The sequence below is a fragment of the Patiria miniata genome, unplaced genomic scaffold, assembly GCF_015706575.1.
Source record: "Patiria miniata isolate m_02_andy unplaced genomic scaffold, ASM1570657v1 HiC_scaffold_24, whole genome shotgun sequence".
In the NCBI taxonomy this organism is placed as follows: Eukaryota; Metazoa; Echinodermata; class Asteroidea; order Valvatida; family Asterinidae; genus Patiria; species Patiria miniata.
In genome coordinates this window covers 22420897-22446194 of record NW_024037063.1, presented here as the reverse complement: position 1 = coordinate 22446194, position 25298 = coordinate 22420897, and the positions used below count along the sequence as shown (strand labels likewise).

Genomic DNA, 25298 nt, shown 5'->3' with positions numbered 1-25298 from the left:
TGGCACGCAATCATCCCCCCCCCCCCTTTCGCAGTCTCTCCCCGTGCGTGATCGACAGGCACCAACTACCGTGAATATCTAGCGGTTCAGGCCAATCGGCGAGCATTTCCACTTTTGCACTGTGTATCTCCTGCCATCCTGCCCAATGTGTGTCATTTCCTCTGTGTTCTATTCCCTATACCTCTTTCCCTTCAACTGTTTTTCTTTCTCGGGATGGCCCCGCCCTGCTAAGTGAAAAGGTATCTGGGAGTTTGTAGTAATGGGTTTATTCAGTCAAGATTTAGCCTTTCCTTTTTGAATTAGCCATGGTGCTTTATGGCACTCCTGAGCTACATCCATCACAGATTCTGAAGGTTAGATGCCCTGTGGGCAGGGCTGCTGGTTACTTCCAAACTCGTGGCTTTCCTACCATGCCTACAGGCTACACTCGGAAGGTTAACTTGGAACCAAAAACTCTGGAAGAAAATGAACAAGCGTAAATTGATATTAAGCTGTCACGAGCAGCATGTGTGACTAATGTGGACAGCTGGGGCCTCATGGTCTGGAGCATTGAATTGGTGATCTGCGGGTCAAACTGCAAGTTGTGGGTTCAAGTCCAGCCTGGGGATATGGTGCGTGTGCCCTTGGGCAAGGCACTTTGTCACTCATTGCTTCTCTCCATCCAGGAGTAAATGGTACCTGTCGGGCAGAGATGGTTATTGTGGTTGATTTTAGCAGCATGCTTTGGGCCGAAATGGCAGCATTGAGCTGTATACTCCCCGAGGAGCTGAGATTGTATTTGGAATGTTTCATTGGTCCAATGAGCAGGGGGAATAATGATTCTTGTAAAGCACATTGGGACCTTGTATGAAATGTGCTTTATAGGTATGGTGGTTTATTAGCATTACTAACAAGAAGTAGGCTATGAGAACACACTTGTTCTTGTTTAGACGAACTTGTTTGGAAAATTGGTCAGAAAACGTGTTCAACCACAATGCCAGCTCTCTATATCTACATTTATAACTTTTTGGTAAAGAGTTTTAGAAATGTCTGACCATAGCTCTCTGTTCTCATGATATGCTCTCTGTAAAATAAAAATTGTTCAAACCACCCTCCGGTTGACCTACCGGTAGTGACAACACAGAAGAGTCAAGAGTGACTTTTCAGAATCAAGCTGCGCTTGACCTACGACCAACAATCTGGAACATATCAATCGCCAATTTTTAATATTTTTTGCTATCTTAGTGCAACGGCAACAAAATTAAGATGATCAGCATCAGTGGGTCCCTCAAAAAAATTACACTCGCAAAAGAAGCAAAATTGTAACTTCTGCACCATGGCGGAACGTGTTCCTGAGAGCGTGTTGAATTGTCCCGACATGAGCATGGTTGCGATAATTTAGTGTCAAGATGCTGCTTGTTCCACGATAATCACATGATTACTCAGGTTTGCAACCCTCTATAGCTGTTGTGCTCTATAGCTGCAGACACAACCAAAATTAAACTCTTCTTCCAGAGGGGTGCAGATGCCCTAAATAGAGAAAAAGCAAAGTCCCCAGGTTGAACTTAATATCTAGCAATCTAGGAAGAGCCTGAGACTGTTTTCCAACAACGCAAACGACGACAAACCAATTAATGACAGCCTGCTTTAAGTACCTGTCAAGTCAAACAAGCATTCATTATGTCCTCACGTCAGGATATCCGCGTTCCTCTACATCTGGCCATTGTTAATCAATTAGACAACGTTGTTCTTGTTGTTTGAGGCGCAGGCTATAAAAATCTCAAGGAGATGATGGACAATACAAAGGAGACTTTGTTGCTGCGGTAATCTGTTCAGGAGGCTCTGATCTGATCCGAATGATGAAATTTCCACGTGCAGTCATGATAACAACTTTTTGGTACGTCCTGTCCGAGATTAAAATCTACCTTGCCATTTGAGATGAAAAGAGGTTCTCTAACAAGAGATTTCAACATGACCACACTGGCAGATCCAGAACCTTCTGTTTGGGGGATGGGGTGCCAAAATCAGAAGGCGCTTACCGACTAGCCATAGCAAAATTAATAAGTGGGTTGGGTTCAGGGTGGTGGGAGTGGGAGCGGTGGATGTGGGGAGGTGGACGCGGGGAGGAGATAGATGCGGGGAGGAGGTAGATGCGGGGGAGGTTGGTGCAGGGGATGTGGTGCGGGAAGGATGGTGCGGGGAAGTGGGCAAAGGGGAGGTGGATGCATGGAATGGTAGTGCGGGGATGTGGATGAGCGGGGGGTGGGTGCAGGGAGGAAAGGGGCAAGGGAGGTAGATAGGGGAGGGGGGGCAAGGGCGGTAGATGTGGAGGAGGTTGGTGCAGGGGATATGGGTGCAGGGAGGTTGTTGCAGGGAGGTGGATGCATGGAAGGTGGATGCAGGAAAGTAGATGGGGAGATGGGGGAGGTAGAGTGGGGGATGTGTGTGCACGGCAGGTGAGTGCGAGGCAGGTGGGTGCGTGGCAGGTGGGTGCGAGGGAGGTGGGGAGGGGCAGAGTGGTCCTTATTTGATGCCAAACATGCTAAGGGACACTCTTTTCCCATTTTTTCCTACCTATATTTCTTTCAAAGGCACATAACTTTAATCTCAACCTTGTCAACACCCAAACTTAGATATAAACGACCATAACTCCCATCTGTCAAAAGCTAGCGGAGGTTACAAATCAACAGCCGGTTCCAAAAAAAGGGGGGCAAGATAGACGTTTTCCATGGGGAACTAACTGATTACCGTACCCCGGAAACATTTCAATCAAATGATCATTTCAATTGATACACGCGGACAGGAACCACCTGACTACAAGAGATAGTAGTACCGGAATCGTGTTCACAACACTCCAACTCATTTTGTGTATGTCGCTGGCGTTGGCAATCAGGAACCCATTGATTTCCAGCAGTTGTTGAGGTATCGCTTCAGGGGAGGGAACAGTTGGGAGAGCATCTCAGGGGAAGTGGGTAATCAGGTGAGGCATCCCCAGCCAGGGCGTGGGCAGGAAAGTGTAATGACAGCAGCTGCTGGAAGGGGTACGGTTTTACGACCCCTGGACGCCCCCCGAGGCACGCACTGACGCCGTCGCTGACAGGAATCGCCACGGTAGGCAGGAAGGCAGGAAAAGCGGTGTGCGTGCTCGTAATTGGTCTGGCTCTACCGTGGCTTTGTGTGCCAACAATGGGACTTGTGAGGAAGCATTGCATAAGATCATCGTTTGTTCACTGTACAATGTCAGGATGTCAATTAAAGCCCAGAGTTAAGTTAATTACACATACATGTGTGTTTGTAATTAATGATTTCAACCTCTAAAGATGTATCCTCCAGTGACTAAACACTTGACTAGAGAAATGGAGGTGGTGAGTTATAAGTCATGCTTAAGTCAATCCTCAAACTTTCATAAATGAATGCTTTACTGTTTTTGTTTTAAACATCTGTTACTTAATTAAGCTAGTGGTCAGGGGTTCGAATCCACCTGAGTGGGCTTGTGATTTTTTTCTCACAACCTTTCAGTCAGCATGGAGTTAAGTATACATTGTATATAAATTGTCGATTAGGCAATCCCAATATTGAAAGAATTTTCTGTTCTTTGCCAGGTTGATTTGCACGGCTCAATCAAAATTGTGTGCGTAAGTCTTCACCAGATTATTAAAAATGAAATTGGAACTTAGTTATCTGTAGGAACAGTTGTGTGTCTTTGCCTTTGACCTTTCCTGAGTCGCACAGAGAGGTCAACCTCTTCGCAGACCAATACAAGGCAGAATTAACTATGCAAACAGTATAGTAACAATGGATCAAAATACAGAGATACTCCGTGTTCGGACAACTAGTCAAGATCGTTTAAGAATTTCAATCATCAACACCAAAAGTACTCTGATCTAGCCAATGCCCTGTGCATAACGACCGAGGGAGTATCAAGAACCCATTGGCACAAATTGCAGGTCCATCGACATTGAACTCAAACCTTCATTAGGTCGCGTGCGAGGACTGCTATGCCCCTAGCCACTCGTCTTTCAACACAGAAATCTAATTAGATTGGGCAGGAAATGGAACGAACAGGAGGTGTACACTGATGGGTCTACTGACACTAGAATTTTTCCTTCTACTAAAGCGATATTTTAACACCCCCCCCCCCTTCGTAAAGATCTTTGAGATTTTGTAGCACTCTCATAAGTTCAACTTACAATATCAGGGTATCGGGTTTGAATTATTATTGAACGTTCAATTTTTCCCCTAGGATTATACAGATACTGAGAACTGAACTTTATACATTTTAAGAAAATCTGTCATTATGATAGGTGGAAATGAGATAAAATCTCGACACTTCAAAGATAAGAGTTGACCGAGTTCAATACAGTACACTGAAAAGTACAGAGACCAGGGGTACATATGTGGGTAAAAGTTTTATGCACTCAAAAGTTCAAGCAAAATTTTGAATATTACTCAAAATCCTGTGATCGCTTAAACATATTTCCTATTCCATATTCATGAGCAAAATTGTGATGTCGTTTAAGGCAGAAACCTCTATGATACAACTATTTCTGCACCAAAAGTTGCCAGAATTTTGGATTTTGTGCTGTTATATTTATTTTATTTTCTTCGGTGATTTGTTGTGTCAGTGCATAGCAGTACGCCAGTGAGCAAAAATTTCTCACAAATGTTTTCAATGAGCAAATTTTGGGTTCACAATTTTTATAGAAAACCCAATACATGTCAGTGAACAATGTCTTCCTGAAATGACATCACAGCAACAGCGCCCTCAGTTGTCCAGAAATGTGCACTTAAAATAAAAATAACCAAAAAGGAATGTCACAGCCACCGGAAAAAATTATAGGGACATTCAAATTAAATTGGACCTCCTGATTTCTCCATATTTTATGTTTAATGGGACACGAAGATGCATTTTCAAGGATTGCATTAAAAAAAAACAGGCCTTGTATTAAAGTTATTCCGCCTAAAATGATATCATAAATGTTAGGTGACTAACATTGAATGTGATGTAAAATGGCCAACTTTTTTGGTGTCTAACACTAACAGTGGAACCCAGTTACAAGACCCAAACAGTTGTCCATTTTTTTTTTTCTGTTAAAAATTCTCAAAATGTATCTTCCGAGGTGAATCTTCAAAAGGTTACTTATTAATTATGCACTATACTTAACATTTATGGGCAAATTTGTCGCTTCAATTGAAAAATGCACAAAAGGCAACTGATCATGTAAACTCCATGCTGTAGTAAACACTATTTCACTGCACAGTGAAGCAAATGCCAAATATAGGAATAAAATAGAACTTCCGCTCAGTAAAGATTTAATTGGATGACACAGGAGTTGACAAACAGTCAATTATCTCCTTAAGTATGTACAGAGCACCTGTAGTCAATCGCGTGACAGCATTTACCATGTTAACCACACAGGGTTCAGATTAAGAGCAGGCATGGTGATTAAACGTCTGATAGCTGATTAACGCGGGAAAGAATCACAATTTCAGATCAGAAAACTTCAAGGACAAGATATCACAGATACAGTTCATGGTTTTCCCTATTCATACAAAATTATAGCAGAAGATGTAGTAAATAAAAAGGCCCCCAAAAGGTACCGTAGGTTTCAAAACGCTTCATAATTATTACCCTGCTCAACAGGCCATGAGACCAGTTTTCTGCAGCCAAGATCAGTGCAATCTGGTATCTACCTTCACAGGTACCCGGTAATACTCCTGGGTGGACAGAGGCAATTATCATTGTAGTAAAGTGCATTGCCCAAGGACACAATCACCATGTTCCTTGTCAGGGTTCGAACACATGCAGATCGGCACAATCTAGTCTCTATGAGACCCACGTACTGGTCGCACATTACATTTGTACAAATGGACCACAGCACTCTACCGTACACGTGTGTAGGCTACCGTACGGTATATGTACCACTTGGAGTTTTATAAGAATGGAGAAAATATTTTTAAAATGCTCATCAGATTTACATGTATAAATGTACTGAGCTGAACTCGGATGAGAACCCCGATTCCTGGTAGTAAAGGTAGTCTTGGGCATGTCTTCGTGACAAAAACCATCGGACAAGACACTATGAATCAACGTCAATCACATGTTACATGTATGTTAGCGTCAAAAATACAAATAGAACAGACTGGAGCCAAGTCTAGTCTGAATACCGATGACGCCCGATAAGGCATAGTGACCACAGCATAAACATCCTGGCCAATCTATACCGGGGTGGCAGTATTTCCCATGTCAATCAATCATTTGTCACGGAATCAACATCAAATTTTGCCCAAAAAGTCGGTCACTTCTACAAGAAAAATAAAAACCTTCAAAACTCCAAAGTCAGAAAGCAGAAAAGCCAAGCCCCGATCCATCACTGTCAAATGACTAACATAAATATCAGTCAAACTCCCTGAACTTCATGCCCGATATTCTCCAAAGAGCAATTTCTGTAATTGTTTAATTGGCTCAACGAAAACCACGACGGTGCCAAGAAAAAAAAAATGTGACATTTTAGTCTGTAAGCCAACACACCCTGGCACCATTCAAACTTCAAGGTGCATTGCGCATACAGATTACAGAATTGTTTTGCACCAATGTACTCGACGGAAAACTTGGGAGAAAGTCGATAACACAGAGATTTTGCCTTAGGACGCAATTCAAAGGGATACTGTCATGACTTGATGCAAGTACTGTAAGTAGTGCTGGAAAGTTTACATCACATTTAAAAGATGCAATTTACAGGTATTTTTGGGACCAGGTAGCCACTGCCATTATTTTGGGTACCTGCGAAACCATGAGTTCTTTCACTTTGTTCTTTGCTCACTTTATCTGCCCTCAAGTGATTCCTTCTATCGTCTCCTTTGTTGTTGTTTTTTCTTGTTTATTTGTTACTGTCTCCATATTATTTTGGCTGAGTTCAGAAAGATTCTGTTACTGTTAGGATTGAGACGTCAGGCCTTTAACTTTTTGATTGTGTATTTCAGGTCAATTCAGCTAGCAATTTTATTCATGTTGTAACCTTAATTATATGTACATGTACCATTAAAAATTAAGACGAAAGTTGCAGTAACCCTAACCTGTAGTATGCATTTCTTTCCACACAAGTGTGCACAACACATGTAGCATTCTGTGGTATTTGGTCCTTGACCCCCAAAGAGCCCTTTAAATAGCATACAAACCAAAAAGGAACCAAAATACCCTTGAAAACGCAAACCGAAAAATTGAAAATAAGGTTGAATGGCACACACTGTGCATTTTCAAGGACTGCACATTAACAAAATTAAATTGCATGGCCCCTTAAATTGTGGCTGACCCTGCACCCACCCATTCACTTCTGCGACAGCTTAGAATACTTGTAATCTTGCCATAAATCAGTATCAGCGAGGGCAAGACAATGTTTGTCTCCTACTTCAGCCGACCAGGAAATCAGAGTCAGCCTTCTTCCTACAGACTCTCTCCGGTCAATTGCCAAAGACGGCTCGTCTTGATTGAGCCCATTTATTTCGTTTCAAGAAAAAATTAAGGTGATGACTGACAGGTGTTCTGTTCAATGCAAATATAGCGACTGAAACCGTATCTGGCGTGATCAGTTTCCGGGGAAATGACCAAGTGTAGTGATGATAGGAAGTCTATGGATGGACTGGGTACTTTGTACTGCGGTCCTGCACTGTACAGGTACTTGCGGACACCCGTTATTATCAAGGTCGGTGAGGGAGGGGGTGGGAGTAGTGGCTCACGACACCCAACTCCATTGGCAATGCATTGCTTTTTTTGACAAAATTGCCATTTTGCAATTAATCAGGTCTCTCTGTTACCAAAAGTGTCCTCTCTTTTTTTCTCTGTGAACAAGATGACACATATATACAATGTACAGTGAAAGTGATCAATTCAAAATCAATGTGAAAACCCCACCATTTCCCCCCCCCCCCCAAAAAAAATAGGGTGGTGGGACATAACAAAGCACAGTGGCCATCGTTACAACAGCCGTTATGCAAATTTCAAATACTATCGTTATAAATTGCATGGTAAAAACACAACGCTAACTTTTATCAGATTTACAACTGCCAATCCAACCAGAGTGCTTCGGTAGCGTGGTTGGTTACACATTAGAATATGAGCTGGGGATCCTGGTTCGAACCTCTGGGTGCTATTCAGTTTTAATTTTTTTTTATAAAGAATTTCTTAAGTTTTAGGTTTTTTAATCAAAGTTTTCTTTTTATTTAAGTAGGGCCTAGATTTCATTTTCTTCTTTGAAATCAATGCACTTTGGAGGATTTTGAAAAAGGGAAATTAACTTAAAGTCCGAGAACCATTTGGTTGATAATCTGATCCCAACAGCTGGCCACAGATAGCAACGTTTAATAGTAAATCAATACTTTTTTACGTCAGGGAACCAGACAGTTCCGCCATTACAGCAGCTGAAATTTGCATTACACTTTAGCTGCCATAACGTAACAAAAACCACTGCAAAAAAAAGGGGGAAAGAACAATAAAACACAGCTAAAAAAGGAATTCAGAATGCCGAACATTTGAACTTCTACTGTAAAATACTTTCAAAATGTTCAACTTCAACGTCAACACTCCCGGTACACTTCAGTATAATTGAAACGCAGTGGCTATTGTTACGGCAGCCGTAACGCATTTCCCATTTTCTATCGTTACGGTAGACTGCAACCTGGCAACTTTTATAAAAAAACATGACAAGAAAATATAAAATTAGAAGGAAAAAAGTGAATTTGAACTTTATGAAATTCGGACTTTATTTCCCTTTTAAAAAAAATCCTCCAAAGCCTCAGGTTAGAAAAGGAAAAAAATTCGAGTGCAAAACTGAGATTCGAACCCGCAACCTCGCGGTGCAAAATCCTACCCTCTATCGGCTGAGCTGGCGCACTGCTCGATAAATCGTGGAGAAACAAATAATTATATACCCGCGTGCGTATCAAAAAAATATCGTAGAGGGCGCTAAACAACGAGTGCCGTAACGATAGCCACTTCGTAATTGAAAACTACAAAATGAACAGAGAGTGTTTAGTGTACAGGAAGATATATTACTGTCGGTAATACACGGAATACACATAAAGGAGTGCATGATAATCTTACCGCTAACTCCGACAAAGATTTGTCGATTCCGTCTCCTTTAAACTCTCGTTTCTTCCTCGTCTTCTCCTCCGAATGCTTTTTTCTGCTCTCGGACTCAGACTCTGAGGATTCGCTTTCCAGCAGGTCGAGGGTAGCATCTTTTTCGTCGGCTTTGTCAGATTTTGCAGGCGAAACAGGACGTGGACTTTCTTCGTTTTTCTCAGCCATTTTTTTGTTGAAACGTGATGGAAGACTTGGACCCACCAATGGAGGGCGCTCTTTCAAAAACACAGAGCATCAGCTGTTGAGCGCTGGGTATTTAAAAAAAAAAAAGGGATTACACCAAGTATTAATACGGCTATTTAATTTGTTGTAAGTTGTTCACAGGTTATTCATGGAAAAGTTAAAAGGGAAGTTGAACAAAGACATTTATTTGCATGAAACTGCCGGCCTGTACAATATAATACAATAAAATAAATTGTTAAAATTTGAGATTAAACATATGAGATAACTGAAACCGGGCCTACAAAATTATTTTAACTTGAAACAATTACATCTGTAAAAACAAATAAATTGCTCTTTTGACAAACTTAAAATGTGAATTATAACTGAAAACTGATAATTGTCGTGTTTACTTTTCTTATACACACAATTTCAACAAAACAACTCAAATATGAATGGGTGGAATTCAAATTTCTTCCTAAAAAAATGTGACTTTTCACTAAAAAAAAAAACATCCCTTAATTGTGTGAAAAATCGTACGAATTTTGGAGCGTTCGGAACTGTCAAGTTAGTAACAGTATAAACTTACTTTGTAAAGTACCTTTTTTATGGCTGATGCTGTTTTCTTTCGCTGGCTTGCAAGACTGATGTGATAATAATAACCATCTTGCATCTTGAAAAAATATAAACAAATAACATGACACCCTCTTAAAGTAACAACTTTGAGGATTTGTTAAATATGAGAGTCCCCTACTTTCTTACCTTATTTTCATATGCATACTTTTAATAAACAAACGGGAGAGAATATCAGGCGGAATACGAATCAACTTTGAAGCGAAACCCAGTGCATAGCCATTGCGGTATCGTATAAAAGTGTCACATGTTCACCGTGAAATTGAATGCATGTACGTACCTACTATGCCTACTTACTTGTTCCAACAAACGAGGAAAATAAAGTTCGGTAAAAGGTCTAGCTAGCTGTGGAGTTTTTGAGCAAGGTCTGACACAAATCTCGGTATGCTGTGGTTCTCACGGTGAATTTGGCAGCCAACATAACAACTTGACCGGGGACACGTGCGAAGCGCTGGCGAGCAGACGACATTTTTTTGCTGCAACTTTTTAGTCTCGAACTTACGCCATATTTTGTTCCTCTATTTAAAAAAGTGACTTTAAGTAAAAACGATCTTAAAATTATTACTTTACCAAAAATATATTTTTTTATACGAACTTCAGAACCTAAAAACTTTAAAGAATAACTATTATCATTTGTTGAAAAGAAATTTAGCAGAAATTATTGTCTTGCTTCGGGTCACCTTTTCGATCACAATGGTCACCTAACGTGGTGTTTAAACAGCGGTGTAAGACCGCCCCATGACAGGCTCTCGACCAATAGGAATACACTGCTCCGGTGGACGTCGCCTAATGGTGTTCTGACCATAGAGCTGTATAATAAAGAACTCTGACCAATCACATTCGTGATTCATGCCCGACATGGGCGTGCAGAAAGTCCGGCTGGAACATGCAGCGTGCATGGCACGTGTATGTTAATTACCCACGTGCGCCGCGCCGGCTTTGGGCGGAGCTTAGTACTACTGGATCGGCGGTGAACTGTCTCCGGTATGGTATTGACCAGTAAGCGAGTAACGACGTTGACCAAGCACTTTTTGACTGCTCTGGATTTGCATTGTTATCTGAGTGGAGTTGAAAGTACAACTTGTGCGAAGCTAACAGTACAGTAATGTTTTCCATCTTTTTTCGCATTTCCTAGGTCAATCTATAATGAACAGAAATGTTTTCAGATCACTTAATAACTACACAACACATGCTTTCCTCTCTAAAACAAAATTTGGCTAGGATTTATGCGTGATAACACAACACGAATCGTGGGCACTGGGTACCCCTTCCACATTGCAACACATTTCAAGCCCCGCCCAGCAGCCCCGCCCATAACAAATGGATCAGTGATGCGTGACCTAACGGCGGTCATGCGCAGATGCCTGTACAAATCGAGGGTTAACGTTGGTTTCATCTTACTGTGAGTGTCATGTTACATCTCAAGGGGGTAGCCTCAAATCATCCATTTATTGGGTAACTCAGGCTTTTCTGCATTTCGCATAAATCTTTCGCCTTTTACTAAAGATTTCCGTGCAGATGGGCAATTTGATGAGTCTTTAATAATTTTTCACTGGCCGAGCGAAAGTTCGGCCTAATAAATAAATCAAAAGATAGGAACACTAATTGTTAAAACTTTCAATGTTAAAGAATTACTATTTCTTCAGAATGGAAGTTCAATATGCAAGGGAACCTAACCTTCAAATTAAAAAGAACACATTTACTTAAATTATTTTCATGTTCAATTTATTACTTAATATTTTTTATTACTTTTAATTTCATGCAAGTAATAAAATTTTGTGTTGCTCAACATGGCAGCTAAACAAAATTGTTGCACATCTCAAAGACATATGACTGAAATTACAGCAAGACAAAATATCCCAGATACCAGGGCCCAATTTCATAGCACTGCTTAACAGTAAGCAGAAAAGTTGTACTTACTATAGCAGAAAATCATGCTGCTGCTTAAGCACTATTTCATGCTAAGGGTTGCACGCGCATGGAGATTTCTATTGTTACGTCACTGATTTAAGCAAAGTTTTCTTCTGGGGTTAAGCGTGATTTTGCTGTGCTTACTGCTTAACGGTCCCTATGAAATAGATGGAGGCTCGGTAAGCACAAAGTCAGCTGTTAAGCAGCGCTATGAAATTGGGCCCAGTATTGTAAAAGTCTCTGCTATATTAAATGCAGGGAACTCAATATTATTGCAGTGTGGTGCAAAATTTTGTCAAGGACAGTTAGCTGTAAAACCCCTTTGAAACTGGCGGGCCTGTTACATGTTCTTACCATTTGCATTAAACTGCCCGAACATTTGAACAGAAAGGTAAGTATCTGAGTATCAGCATTATTAAATCGATGTGACCATATTAATAAGATATAGACCTTATGCATGAAGGCGGAGTCTGAGGGCAATGGTTTTGTATTGCATGGATAGGTATGAGTAAACCCTTTTGGCATTCATTGTTACTAAAATAAAATAACAGAGACCAGCCTCCGAGGTACCGGCAATGCATAAGGTCTATAATGAAGTGAATAAAGTAGAGTTGGCTTTCATTTCTTCACGTCTCCTAGATCTTCTATATTATCTTCATCAATCTGAAACGAGAAAGACAAAATTGAAATATAAGACGAAGACATAAATGTTTAGATTGATACAATCTGAAAACAGCAGACTCATATACTTCCAAGTTTTTTGGTCATGGCAAAATGTTGGTATTTGTAAGATGTATCATCACAGTACAGGATAGGATTTGGCACTCTTTTAAAACCCTGAGCACAATTCAGAATTGACAAACTCTCTGACAATCTTGCAAGAATTTTTTTCAAAGAAATTGACTGGAGCGGGGTTTGAACCTGCGACTTCTGGATTTCTGTTCCGGTGCTCTACCAACTTAGCTATCCAGCACTAAGTTGGTGGCTCCCCAATTTGTCCACGTCTTAAAAGCAGAAAGTCACAAATGAAAATCGTTTTTGTGACCAGTTTCCAAAGAAAGTCTACGGCATGCACAATTAATTGTTTGCATACCAGCAGCTTGTTGAACTAGTATGGACAGCCTGTTGCAGCAAAAATAGTTTAATCGCAAGATTGAAAAGTATCTTACATTGAATTTTTCTGAGAGGTAGTCCAGCAGATCATCGGTGACGTCACCCTGGATAACAATCTCATCGTCCCCGGAGACAGATGCACCGCAAGAGAACCGTGACGCAAAAGCTTTGGCCGCATCTTTTAAGTCTATGTCTGGAGGAGCAACAATCATTGGCAATCGGTTATTCTTTAAGCAAATTTGCAGGTGACCCATATGTACACACACTTGAGGGCGCTCTTCAATTTTTTGTTATTTATTCAGAAAAGCTTACTTACAACTTAAGCCAGATTTGCAAATCGCACCCAAAACAACACCCTAAGCATAATCTATAGGCCTATCAGATAATAGACCCATATAGACATGTGCTGTGTCTTACCATGTGAACCGATGCCCCGTACTACTGTGACGTATTTCTTCTTCTGACGTTGAATCCTCGAAATTGTTACAGTCTGTGGCTCGGCCTTCTTCTTCACTTTCATCACACCTCTTCCTCCTGAACAGTTAATTTTTACACAAATTTGCATAATTTTGCATCAATTAACCACCAGAGTTAATGATTGGCTACAAATGCTGAATAAAGCTCAAGATTCAAAGAAAGTCAAGGAAAGAAGTATGGAAAACACCATCTCAATATCACACTCAGATACAGAGTCAGAGATAAAAAAAAACCTGTCCCTGTGACCTCTAACATGAGGTCAAATCGATTGAAATATTTGCATGCCAATAAAATGGCATTGGGTTCTGCATGTGTACATGAGAACTATTAAAGCAAATCAAATTACTGGGGTTACAGCATTATCAAAGTATGTAGAAACCAATGCTAGTTAAGAAAAAAAAAGATTGAAAAGCATTAAGGGCATTGCCTGTCTTGAAAGGTTTATGACTCATGATCAGAGGGTCAGAGGTTTGAATGCAACTGCTGGCCATGTTGTGTCCTTAGGCAAGCCACTTTACCTCACTTGCCTCTCTCCACCCAGGAGTATAAATGGGTACCGACATTAGCTGGGGAGTAACCTGCGATGGACTGGCATCCCATCCAGAGAAATATTCTCAGTCATTTCATGCCAAGGAAACCGGGGATAAACGCCGGCCTGATGGGCTATATTGGCTCTCAACACACTTTACTTTCATATAAACATGCACGAGGAAAAATCTTGAGTCTAAAAAAAAGAGACAAAGTAAGGCCCAATGACTGGCTCTGGCTGGAAGTGACACACAAGTCTATGGCAAATAGCTTCAAATGCTTCCATAGGCGCATGCATAATTCTGAGCCATAGCCTAAAGACGAACCTCTTTTCTGCTTTTTCTTTTTCCCATCTCCCGCATCCGCCTCCTCTTCGATAGTCAGCCTCTCAAACAAATCTGGGCAGTTCTCGGCGAGCCATTTCTTACAGTCCTTGTAAGCCGGGTTGAACTCGCAGTACTCCACGGGCATGGAACACACTGAAATATGGCAAGGGAGACGAACGTTAAGGTTGTGTTTTGAAAGACAAGAATATAATTAAGGTCAATCATGTCAATTTCACAAGAAATCTTACCTCCACAGTACACAACTTTCAATGGATAGGATACGTCTTTCTTCTTGCTCGATTTTTTTGGTTTGGTCTTCTGTGAGTCTTCATTCAGATCGACGGGGTCAGTGACATCAGCTTCTGCCATGACTGCTAATTCTATGATTAAGATGAAAATTGGGATTCAAGTTAAACAGTCAACGTAGTGCCATTTGCATCGGAGAGACTTGTTGGAAACTCAATGGCTGATGATGAAGACAAGAACATGGTGGAAAGTTAGCTGGGGTACCTCAGCCCTACATTTTATCTTTGGGTTGTCTATTATTTTATTACTATTAATGGATAAATACAACGGATAAATACAAATAGATGCAAACTAGCATTTTTTAAATTTTATAATAAACTCTTTTCTAGCTAGGCCTATTTCAACATGATATATGAGTCATTATTAACCCCACCCCCCCCCCCCCCAAAAAAAATTATGAAGTAAATCGTAGGGGCTATCGTTTCGGTAGCCGTAACGCCATTTTTAACTTCTATCGTTGCAGTAGGCCTGTTGTGAAAGCACCATTGCGAATATCACTTAAAAAGTTAAAATTTTATATTAATATAAACTAGGCCCGCACGTCCAACCAGAAATGCTGCAGTAAACTGCAGGGATCCAGGTTCGAAACCACTGCTGCAAATGCAATTCACAATATAGGCCTACTTTACTTTCATGTTTTTAATTTTAACCTAAGTTGCTTTATACAAGGAAATAAGATTATCGGACAGAGTATCATCAAATTAAAACAGTCATTCGAAATACATTAGTACAGTATAGACACGTGAATTTCATTGATCACTGACACTGTCTTGATTGTCATGTCACCGTTCGCGAATGGTGCCATGCCCCACATGCCCCACTGTAATTGTTTGCAACAACCAGCTGACTTCAAATAAAATTCTGGTTAATAACTCAGCTAAATAACGGTTGTATATATGAACTAACTGCTCACAATATTTCAGTAAACGATGATAAAAAAAAAAATCAACGTGTGTCCTTACGTGATATAGATTCCCGATGATGATGAAAATGAACCAACCTAGCCCTAGTCGCGATGTGGGCCCGATTTCGGGCCTCGAACGCGGAAGAAAAAGCTTAAAATACATGCAGCACAGGGAGCTCCCGCAAATTTCGCTTTGACAACCGGTAACGAAAGTACACTAGCTTTTAAAGCATGAAAGACAAAGTTTTGTTAAATGACTTTAGAAAAATTCTGTGATTTTGAACTTTATGTACTCTCCAACTTTGGCTTAATAACCTATTTACATTGTATTATTGCATAATACGAAAGATTATTATGCTGAATTGGTTCCTCTTATCATGGCCAGCCTCAAAGAAAATGGCATCCTTTCCCAATATCTTCATGCCAGTTTGAAAGATACATCACAAATGTGTCCGGATCTTTCAGAAAAGTCTATGCCTTTTTTCCCAAGCACGTTAGGTACACTTTCTGTTATAGATGTCTGGAAACATGCCACTTTAGTGGATCGATTTTGCCTTTCTAAATTTAAGTATTTAATACAAATATCATTTGTTTTTCAAGCATATCAGGTATACACTTTCTGCATGAACAAAATAGGGGAAAGAAGTTCCCTTGGTGAGGCTGGCAATACTTAGACAGCTAATTAAAGCTATAGTCCATCATTTGCAGCCATCCGAAAAGTAACTGGCGTAATTATTGTTGAAAAACAAACTTGGTTGAAAGATAGTAAGGGAACTAAACTCCCTGTGAAATTATTCTCTCTGGGAAGCTGTCATTTTGAAGTAATCAACGAAAGAAGGCATTTCCAACGGTGATTCTTAAGAAGCACCGTAGGAAAATTTAAATTAGTAGTTCGTTTTGTTATTCAGGGAAGCGCGCGCAAGTATTGGAACGACGCACACGCGCGCGCGGTTGTTATAATTCGTCGGATCAGTGCGCGACGCCGCGTATAGCTGCAATTCAAAACAATTCAAAACATGATTCAGTAACTTTTGATTTGAAATTGAGATCTTAGAATGCTGCTTTTCTCGGAATGTACAGCTGAAGCTTAGCTGGAACTTCATCAGGTTAGTTGCTCAGTATCCTTCATTAGATTTTGAACACTTTTGTTGCTTCAAACGAACAAAATGCACTAATAACAAAAGAATGGACTATAGCTTAAGCCTCATTTAAAATGAAGTGTGTCCAGTGATATTATCTTTCAGATTATATATAAAAAAAATTATTAACTTTTTCAAGCATGTGAGGTACACTTTGTGACATGTCCTTAAACCTAAGCAGGCTCCATGCACAAAAGGTAAAGGCTGGAAATTAAAAAAAGGTCAAAGTCATTTTTTATTAGATGTAGATATTTTCTATAGCATGTTTTCAAAAAGTCATTTGCTAGAAATTTGTGGTTTATGTTTAATTTCCTGGTATTCGTTCCATTAAATAAAAAAATGACGGACTCTCAAAGCGAATATAATTTTTGGAGCTCCCTGTGCTACATGGGTTGTAAATGTTATGCTTCTGCGCGTGTGAGTTCGCGGCCGACTGGGTTTGCAGCCCGAAATCGGGCCCGAGTCGCGGCTAGATTCAAACTGGTAAGTGAAGTACTTTACGAAAATGTGGTGGGTTCCCAGGCGTCCTTCACTGTAAAAATAGTGAGATGAATCGGGAGCCTGACTATTTCCTACCAAAAATAAACAAGTTCAAAAAACTGCCCGCGATGCGATGTCATCGGTGTACGCCGGACTAGTTTCGTGGCGTTGTTCTCGATTTTCTTCCTGCGTTTCGGTGAGATTCTACCTCCATGATCTAACGTACTTTTCGTTAAGTTATTCGTATAAACCAAATAAGTGTTAAATGATCACCTATGAGTATGATAATATTAATCATTAGCTAGAGATTATTTACGGAATTATGTTGCACCAGTTGCGTGCACCACAAAGTGTGTGGTGAGGGGGCGGGGCTTGAGGAGAGGGGGCTGGGCTGGGGGGGGGGGCTTTGTACTGCTTCCCTTAGAAAATTCCTTCACAGCCATGAATTAAAATAAAACAAGTAGTTCTACTCCAATAAAAGTACAATATGATTTAATTTAAAACACAAAACAAGAATATATAAAAAAAAAAATTGGGGGGGGGGGGGAATTGTACAACTTCGTTAATTTCAATCCCCCCCCCAAAAAAAATGGAGATTCAAGTTTTTGAACTCAGAATCTTTGCAAAGTGCATATTTATACTACTGAGCTACCAAACACTTGAATAGACTTCAGGAATTTCATTTATTTTGTTATCATTTGTACATTTTTGTGATTCTAATTCATTGTTTTTATAATACTAGGTCTTGTGTTGTCCACTCATTTCATAATGGAAAGCCATTCCTTCTCAACACCACTACTTGGAAACCATGGCAACAGTCATAGAGACTACACACCAAGTAGCAAAAGATCATCACGAATGACGGCAGGTACGGTCGATCCTCAAACATGGCTTGCAATGTTGGCATTTCAGAGATATTAAAGCAGGTGTTTGTGTTATTTGTAATGTGTATTAATCCATTTGCACCTATGCTACATTGTATTACATTGTATTTATTCCCTGATGATTATGAAATATGTTCAGAATCTTATGTCATTTTTTTCCCATTGAACATTAACTTTAAGGTAATGCCAAGGGTAGCTACGAGCCGTATCACAGCACGCCCAGAACAACAACATCGCCTGGCTCCGCCCACTTATCGTCCTTCGCTATGTCCTCCATTCCCGTCAATCATTCCTCGGCCCCCACCCTCAGCTATACCCGGTCGTCCCCGCCCACTGGGAAAGGTCGGGGCTCCCCCAGTGTTGGAAATGGGAGAACCTCGTTGAGTCCAAGTCGGGGGCGAGTTGGGAGTCCGACGCGAGGCTATGGGTCTTCACCCCCTAGACATGTAAGTAATGGGTGCCATGGTGACAGGTCACAAGCCCCGCCCACCTTAGAGAGTTAACTGCTGTGGTCACCTGACAAAAACTCATGATTTGATTGGTCAATGAGCACTCTTTGATTGACAGGCATGATGGTCCATTTCTCTAAAAACCAAAACAACCTAAAATTTGCCAAAAATCTAACTACTAGTTGTGCTGTTTTTTGAAGGAAAATCTACATTTAGGATGGAAACCAATCCAATAAAAGAAGACAAAATCTGCTCAGACAAAGTGAACTAGCTCAATCAACTTTGAAATTGTGAAATTCCTTCTCAAATTTAGTACAAAGTTTAACTGAGCACAACATATGAAAATGGGCAGAGAATACCTCATATCTGAGTGCAATTTCCCCTTTTGAAACACTCATGAAAAAGGGAACCTCTGTCTTTGGTTATAGAGTTATGTGTCTGAGCTCGAGACCACAACTATCCAGAAACAGCGCAAGGAGTTGCATCTTTTGATCGGTGAGCTTCAAGACCGAGACCGGGAACTGAACGAGATGGTAGCATCTCACCAGAAACAGTTGCTAGCCTGGGAACAGGATCGACAGAAACTGCTCACACTGGAACAACGTTATTCCAGGCTAGAAGGTACCCAAAAACAAGTTAATTGGCTTTTTCGAAAAGTTTCAAAAAAAGCCTTTGTTTTTGTTAATGTTTTCTTTTTGGTTGTTTCCTTCTATCCCAATCCCATACACTGATTTGCACTTGAAACTTAGCACATACAAAGACCTTCAAAGCTGCCTATAAAGACAATGAGCATTATTGTATATAGCCATAAGCCACACCCACTTTGCAAATTGGGCAACAACACATGCGCTTCTCAAATGCTACATTGCATGTTCCAGGCACACATCATACACATGTCGGACTTTTGTTAGACATGCCGGTTGCAGTCTCATTTGTGATTGGTCAACACATAATGGGGCGGGACTTAATGAAACAATCTATTGCACCCATGGAATGAAACAAGTTTCAATACCAGTTAAAAGATAAAACGAAATAAAATATTCACTTAGTATTTCAGTTAATATTTCCATTGATTTGCAGGTGAGCTCAAGACTCGAACGGACCAAGTCAAAACTCTGTCAACAAAACTGAAGGTGCTTGAATCGCAAGACCAGTCTAAGGAGCTAGCGCTGCAGTCAACGCAGAAGCAACTGGAGCAGGTGTCGGACAAAGCTAGCACAGCTTCCCAACAAATCAAAGAAATGGAGGTACAAGTTAAATATTAGTTTCACAATTTCCTTAAATTGGATTCAGAAAGTTTGTGATACGTTAAAACAGTTTGGTTAAAATGGTTAGAAAATAATTTTGATTATTGGTCAATTCAATGTGGTTTGTTAATATATTCATAAAATTGGAATTAAAAAATTATCACTTATCAGAGAGCTATTTTTTTTTTAATTGCCACAAATAGAAAGCATTATAAGGGATTCCTTGAATTTTTTGTAAAACTATCAGTTTTGATTTGCATATTGAGATTTGTTTATCTTAACAAACGAAGAAGTTGCATTAATTCTGGGGTTTTTTCACAGGAGCACAATGAGCAATTGAATTCCATCATCCGCAACCTTTCCAGTCAAGTCGGTCACTTTGAGGCCAGGGAACAAGAATTGATGACAATGCTGAAACTGAAGGTCAATAGAAATGGTTAACGGTTATCACCTGTAGCACATTGTATTACATTGTATTACATTTTAGTACACTGTACTACACTGTATTACCGTTACAACCTGATGATGGTACCAGGACAAATAGATTTATAAACACAGTGATTTTTTCTTGAATAAATTTGACAGATTGTCATACACAAAAATTGCATAGCAGGTATTCTACAAAATTACTTGCGGAAAATTCAATATTTTGACACAAATATAGCCATAACTTCAGACTTGATCATAATATTGGATGTTTCTCAGTTTAAAGTGTTATAAGCAAATAAAAGTACTTTCGCCAGTTTAACATATACCGTCAGAAATCCCAAGTAGTGTCAATAAACTTTTGTCTCAATATCGTTTAATTTTGTCTTTTTTCCCCCCCAGGACAACGATTTAGCCGAGGCATCGGCTCATATCACGGACATGAGCAGCAAGTTGAAAAGATTAGACCACGCAAACAAGGTAAACACATCAAAGTTACAAAAATAACTTTCATTTTCACTCTGATCTGAGAACTACAGTACATAATTGTTGTTATGAGCTCTGTAACAGGTCAACTCCTGTCTTATTTCTGTGAACACAGATATTTAAGGTAATTTTCCCTTTTTTATTTAGGAACTTCGTCATACAGAAGCAACTACAAGGAAAGAGTTGGCTACGTCAAAGCAAAAGTACAATGAAGTAAAACAAGAACTGGAAAAACAGACCAGTGAGTTATAAAAATTGTTGATTTTTGCCGGTCCCAGAGGGCCAGCCTAGTGTCCTTATTACGCCTGACTGACTGACTGACTGTCACATGTGACTTACACTGGTTGTTGACTGGTGAAGAGAGCCGGGCAGTGCTATTGTATAGGATTACTCCAACATGCCAATGAAAGGACTAAAAGGGCCAGCCTAGTGTCCTCATTGTACCTTTCTGACCGACTGATTGACTGACTGACTGACTCCCCTGTGTGACTGAGACTGTAAACTGTTGAAGAAAGCCGGGCAGTTCTATTGTATAGGATTCTCTCGTAATGCCAATGAATGTGCTACATTCAGCCCATTGTGCAGACAGCTGCATGAAAAGACTCCCAGTGAACAGCCATTGTGAATCAACTAAATAGAATTTTGTGCACTGGCATGCCTCATCTCCTTTTCTTTCGTCACTGAACAGGTCAGCTGAATGAGCAGAATAATACCAATACAGAGCAGAGCATAGAGCTAGGGCAACTACAAGGAGACATACAGGCACTGCAGCAGGAACTCACGCTAGCAGGTCAGTCCGGATAAAATCACCTTTTTTAAAACTCTTGAAAAACTTCTGTCCATACATGATCATCTAAACCCCTTACGCTTCTGGTATAAAAAAAGTCAACTCATGAGTTTCAAAATTGAATTTGGTGAAGAGACTAAACGGTTAACCAGATCCCTGCCGTTTTATGGTTAAGATCTCCAGTGAAAAATCTGTTTGTATATCAATTTCTTTACCATCTTTTCCCTCAAGGTGAAAGAGAAAAGAGAAAAGACCAACTCTTAGATTTACAGCGCTCGAAGCAGGAGAGGACCGACGCTGAGCTTACCAACCTGCGACAGGTGTATGAGAGACAACATAGAGATCTGTCCCTACTACAACTCAACCTGGACAGCAAGAATGAAGTACTCATTAGATCACAACTCAGTAACTCACAGTGAGTAATCATGAGATACTCATCACTCTGTTACTCATTCATACTCGCCTTGGGACCCGTCTTGAATTTAAAATTGTTTTGCCCTTCACTTATGTATATTATAATGAAGTACTCATTGGATCACAACTCAGCAACTCACAGTGAGAACTCATAACTCATTTGGTCACTCACTGATATTCGGCCTTGTCCCTTCTTGAATTTCTGGTATTGGGTTTTGTCTTTCACTACTTCAACTTCACCTGTACAGCAAGAATGAAGAACTCATTAGATCGCAAATCAGCAACTCACATTGAGTACTCACGAGATACTCATAACTCAGATTGTTACTCACTGATATTCGGCCTTGTCCCTTCTTGAATTTGTGGGATTGGGTTTTGTCTTTCATTACTTCAACTCCACCTGTACAGTAAGAATGAAGAACTCATTAGATCGCAACTCAGCAACTCACAGTGAGTACTCACGAGATACTCATAACTCAGATTGTTACTCACTGATATTCGGCCTTGTCCCTTCTTGAATTTCTGGTATTGGGTTTTGTCTTTCACTACTTCAACTCCACCTGTACAGCAAGAATGAAGAACTCATTAGATCGCAACTCAACAACTCACATTAGGTACTCACGAGATACTCATAACTCAGATTGTTACTCACTGATATTCGGCCTTGTCCCTTCGTGAATTTCTGGTATTGGGTTTTGTCTTTCACTATTTCAACTCCACCTGTACAGCAAGAAAGAAGAACTCATTAGATCACAGTACTCATGAGATACTCAAAACTCAGTTTGTTACTCATTCACACTTGGCTTTGGTAAGAAACTATCTGCAGGGAATAAATGAATCACATCTAAGAAATAAATGAATTTTTACTGTAGACACGATGAACTGAATCGCAGCCACAACACGTCGCAGTCCCCCGCCAACGCATCTGCGAAAAGCCGCGATTCGTCACTGCATAACACAAGCCTGATAGGGGGCGCTCTAGTGGAGGACAACGGAGACCATGGAGTGCCTGATCTCAGCAGCGGTGACACTGAAGACCTACTGACTGCCGACTCATCAGGAGAGGTCAGAAATCTGGCTTTTGCAGAACAACTTCTGACAAATAATATTAACTTTACTAAAAAGCATACATGAAATGCTATGACATGTTTTGTACTTTGTACTACTCTTAAATGACTTAACCATTCAAAAGCATACCAGACTATTCCGAGTAACAGATTTCTTGTGGATATTCATCTTCCTGTGGGTTTTGTTTGCCATTTCTGTAAAAAGATGAAAAAAAAATTAAATTAGCCATTATTTTTTACCTCTAGTTTTGATTTTTTTTAAAATAATTCCTTTACATAAATAGAAATTGCTGAAATATTAAATGTGCCTTTACCTATCAAAGTTATTGATGAGCTTCTGTCAAATTTTCATCTTTTACATTTTTACTTTTTCAGCTCCAGTTTTCTAGCATATTTTGCCTGATTCAATATCTAACAAAATATTAGACTTCCAAATGTTAATCCCAACATAAAAAAGTGTCATCAGCTACTACACAGAGTTGAAATTCAGGAAAACTGAATTTTTTTATTTGTCAAAGTACGATTCATGATGAATTGAATTGTGTTTATTTGAATCAGGTCCCAGCAGAGGAGACATCACCGACCAGTAAACTGCACCGTCTACTGACTGAGTCCAGACAGATGGTACAAAGCCTGGAACAGACAACGCTGCCTCCGTATATCAACAAACCCAGCAAACAGGTAGAATAAAAGGCCTATACAATCCCCCATAAGAACCCCCTCCCCTACCCCCCCCCCCCCCCAAAAAAAACCCCATACACACACTATATTGCCTCCATATTTCTACAACCAACCCTAATTAGCCTAAGCCTACCCCTAATTCTAACTCTAACCCATTCATCCCATCTCCAACCCTCCACCCCACCCTCCCCTGAATGTAAATTTGTCTATCAATAAATTAGGATTTTCTGTTCCATCATCAAAAAGTAAACACAGAATTACTTCTATTTTTCATGGCAGGATGATTCCATCAGAAGCCCACCGACTGGGAGCCAGGAGTAGCCAAATTGCTGTGTTAATGGCTTTGTGCATGGACGATAGAGGGCGGTATTTGTCATCATGGAAAATGGCTCTAAATCACCCTCACTAATTAGGTTGTGTCAGGTACAGAGCTACGGCTAGGTCTTTTGTCAGCACATTCCAATGAGGTTGCAATTGACCTAGACTAATGCTGTGTCCAAATTAATGGCTACACTAGAAATTACACATGGCTGTGGAAGCCGCTGCAGCCACTTCCCATAGACCCATGTATTATTTCTAGCCACAGCCAAGTAATACAGACACGGCTTAATGATCCAAACAAGAGATTATGATGCGGCTTTGTCATTAGAACATGGGTCGTTCTATAAATTATTGTCCAAAGTGTGATATTCGTTCCTGTCCCTGTTACCTCAAAATGTTGTAATTTGCCAATCGAGTATCATTAAAAATGACTTGAAACTTGGCTGGGTCCTTTTCTTCACATATTCACACTTGGAGGATGACTGCATTAAGGAGTGCATCAGAATTATAATTATCGTAGATGTCAGATGTAACAGGGACAGGAAAACATGGACTGCAAATTTATAGGAATGACCCACATGTATTTTCACCAAGAGAGGGGAGGGCTATCCCCAAAAAACAAGTTCATTTTTTTTAACCAGCGAAACTCAGGAACTGAAATCTTGGACATAAAATCTTAAATTAGAAAAGGAAGGAAAGTAGACGAGCAATCTAGAAATACAGTTAGGGTAGACATTTTAAAAACCTTAAGAGTAAGTATTTTTTAAGTGAACTTTAAAAAAAATGCTTGTGTGTGATTTTTAAATCAAATATTGTTGTGCCTGCCTTCCTAAAATAGTTAACAAATTATTCTGATTTTTAATAATTCAAGTGGCCAAGACAAATGACAATCCTACAGAATATCTAAAGAAAATGTGTGAAGTATTGTTAGTTTTCCTCATCCAATTATAAACTTACGATAGATTGTATTTATCTACCATGTATGTGAGCAACTCCAATTTTTACTGTGCACATATTTAAGTATAAATTTCAAAATTTAGTGCCTTCCCTTTTGCTCCAAAATGGAGAAAAACTGCCTTATTTTGAGATGAAAAAAGTATTCAAAAATATGAATTATTCAGTGCTCATTATTTATTCAGTGACCAAAAGTGCCAAGAAATGTAACAAGTCTATTTTCCCCAAGACTTCAGTACTATTTTTATTTTCTAATATTTAGAAGTTTAGAAACTGTTTTATTTGCCTACTAGCAAAGAAATGGTACATTAGTACTGTTTCTTGAGCACAAGATGGCGACGTCCAAAGTTTAACATGAATAACAGTCACTTGATTATTTCAAAATAAAATTTATAATTCAATCATATAGCTGATGTAAAAGATAAAACTTTTAGTTGACACAAAGAAATTACGTTATTTTTATCCACAACATGTGAAATTGCTTA

General features: G+C 39.8%; 3 protein-coding genes, 1 long non-coding RNA gene and 1 other non-coding gene across 7 annotated transcripts in view; 2 read left to right on the top strand and 3 right to left on the bottom strand.

The window, feature by feature from the left end:
- LOC119731694 (nuclear cap-binding protein subunit 3-like) overlaps positions 1–10892 on the bottom strand; it is a 38549-nt gene extending 27657 nt beyond the window's left edge. Inside the window, exons 1-2 of one of the 2 annotated variants that reach the window (XM_038204907.1) lie at positions 9870–10892; positions 9080–9369 (exon numbers count right to left, since the gene is read on the bottom strand). In XM_038204907.1, coding sequence (XP_038060835.1) covers positions 9080–9286 — 207 coding nt within the window. In that variant the 5' untranslated portion in view covers positions 9287–9369; positions 9870–10892. The remainder of the gene's footprint in view (positions 1–9079; positions 9370–9869) is intronic. The other variant, XM_038204908.1, reaches the window with a different exon arrangement.
- A 477-nt stretch (positions 10893–11369) lies between these two features.
- On the top strand, positions 11370–11488 carry LOC119732733. The gene has a single exon (XR_005271595.1). It is a non-coding gene; the product is annotated as a U5 spliceosomal RNA (small nuclear RNA).
- A 598-nt stretch (positions 11489–12086) lies between these two features.
- LOC119731698 (density-regulated protein-like) lies at positions 12087–15599 on the bottom strand. The gene is made up of 6 exons (XM_038204916.1): positions 15537–15599; positions 14517–14648; positions 14269–14421; positions 13355–13471; positions 12994–13130; positions 12087–12487 (listed from the first exon to the last, which is right to left on the bottom strand). The coding sequence occupies exons 2-6, from the start codon at positions 14635–14637 to the stop codon at positions 12443–12445; spliced, it is 573 nt and encodes a 190-aa protein (XP_038060844.1). The 5' UTR covers positions 14638–14648; positions 15537–15599; the 3' UTR covers positions 12087–12442.
- A 1539-nt stretch (positions 15600–17138) lies between these two features.
- On the top strand, positions 17139–24051 carry LOC119731700 (coiled-coil domain-containing protein 62-like). Its single transcript, XM_038204918.1, has 13 exons — positions 17139–17293; positions 17840–17965; positions 18162–18427; positions 18859–19051; positions 19511–19677; positions 19999–20100; positions 20506–20583; positions 20737–20830; positions 21278–21379; positions 21608–21791; positions 22663–22855; positions 23416–23538; positions 23818–24051. Exons 2-13 carry the CDS (start codon positions 17866–17868, stop codon positions 23857–23859), a joined length of 1644 nt encoding a protein of 547 aa, XP_038060846.1. The 5' UTR covers positions 17139–17293; positions 17840–17865; the 3' UTR covers positions 23860–24051.
- LOC119731701 lies at positions 20008–22505 on the bottom strand. Of its 2 annotated transcripts, XR_005271481.1 has the most exons (5): positions 22443–22505; positions 22283–22350; positions 22123–22190; positions 21963–22030; positions 20012–20094 (listed from the first exon to the last, which is right to left on the bottom strand). It is a non-coding gene; the product is annotated as an uncharacterized LOC119731701 (long non-coding RNA). The 2 variants fall into 2 exon arrangements; XR_005271482.1 differs by lacking the exon at positions 21963–22030 and having other exon boundaries at positions 20008–20094.
- Positions 24052–25298: the final 1247 nt, after the last annotated feature.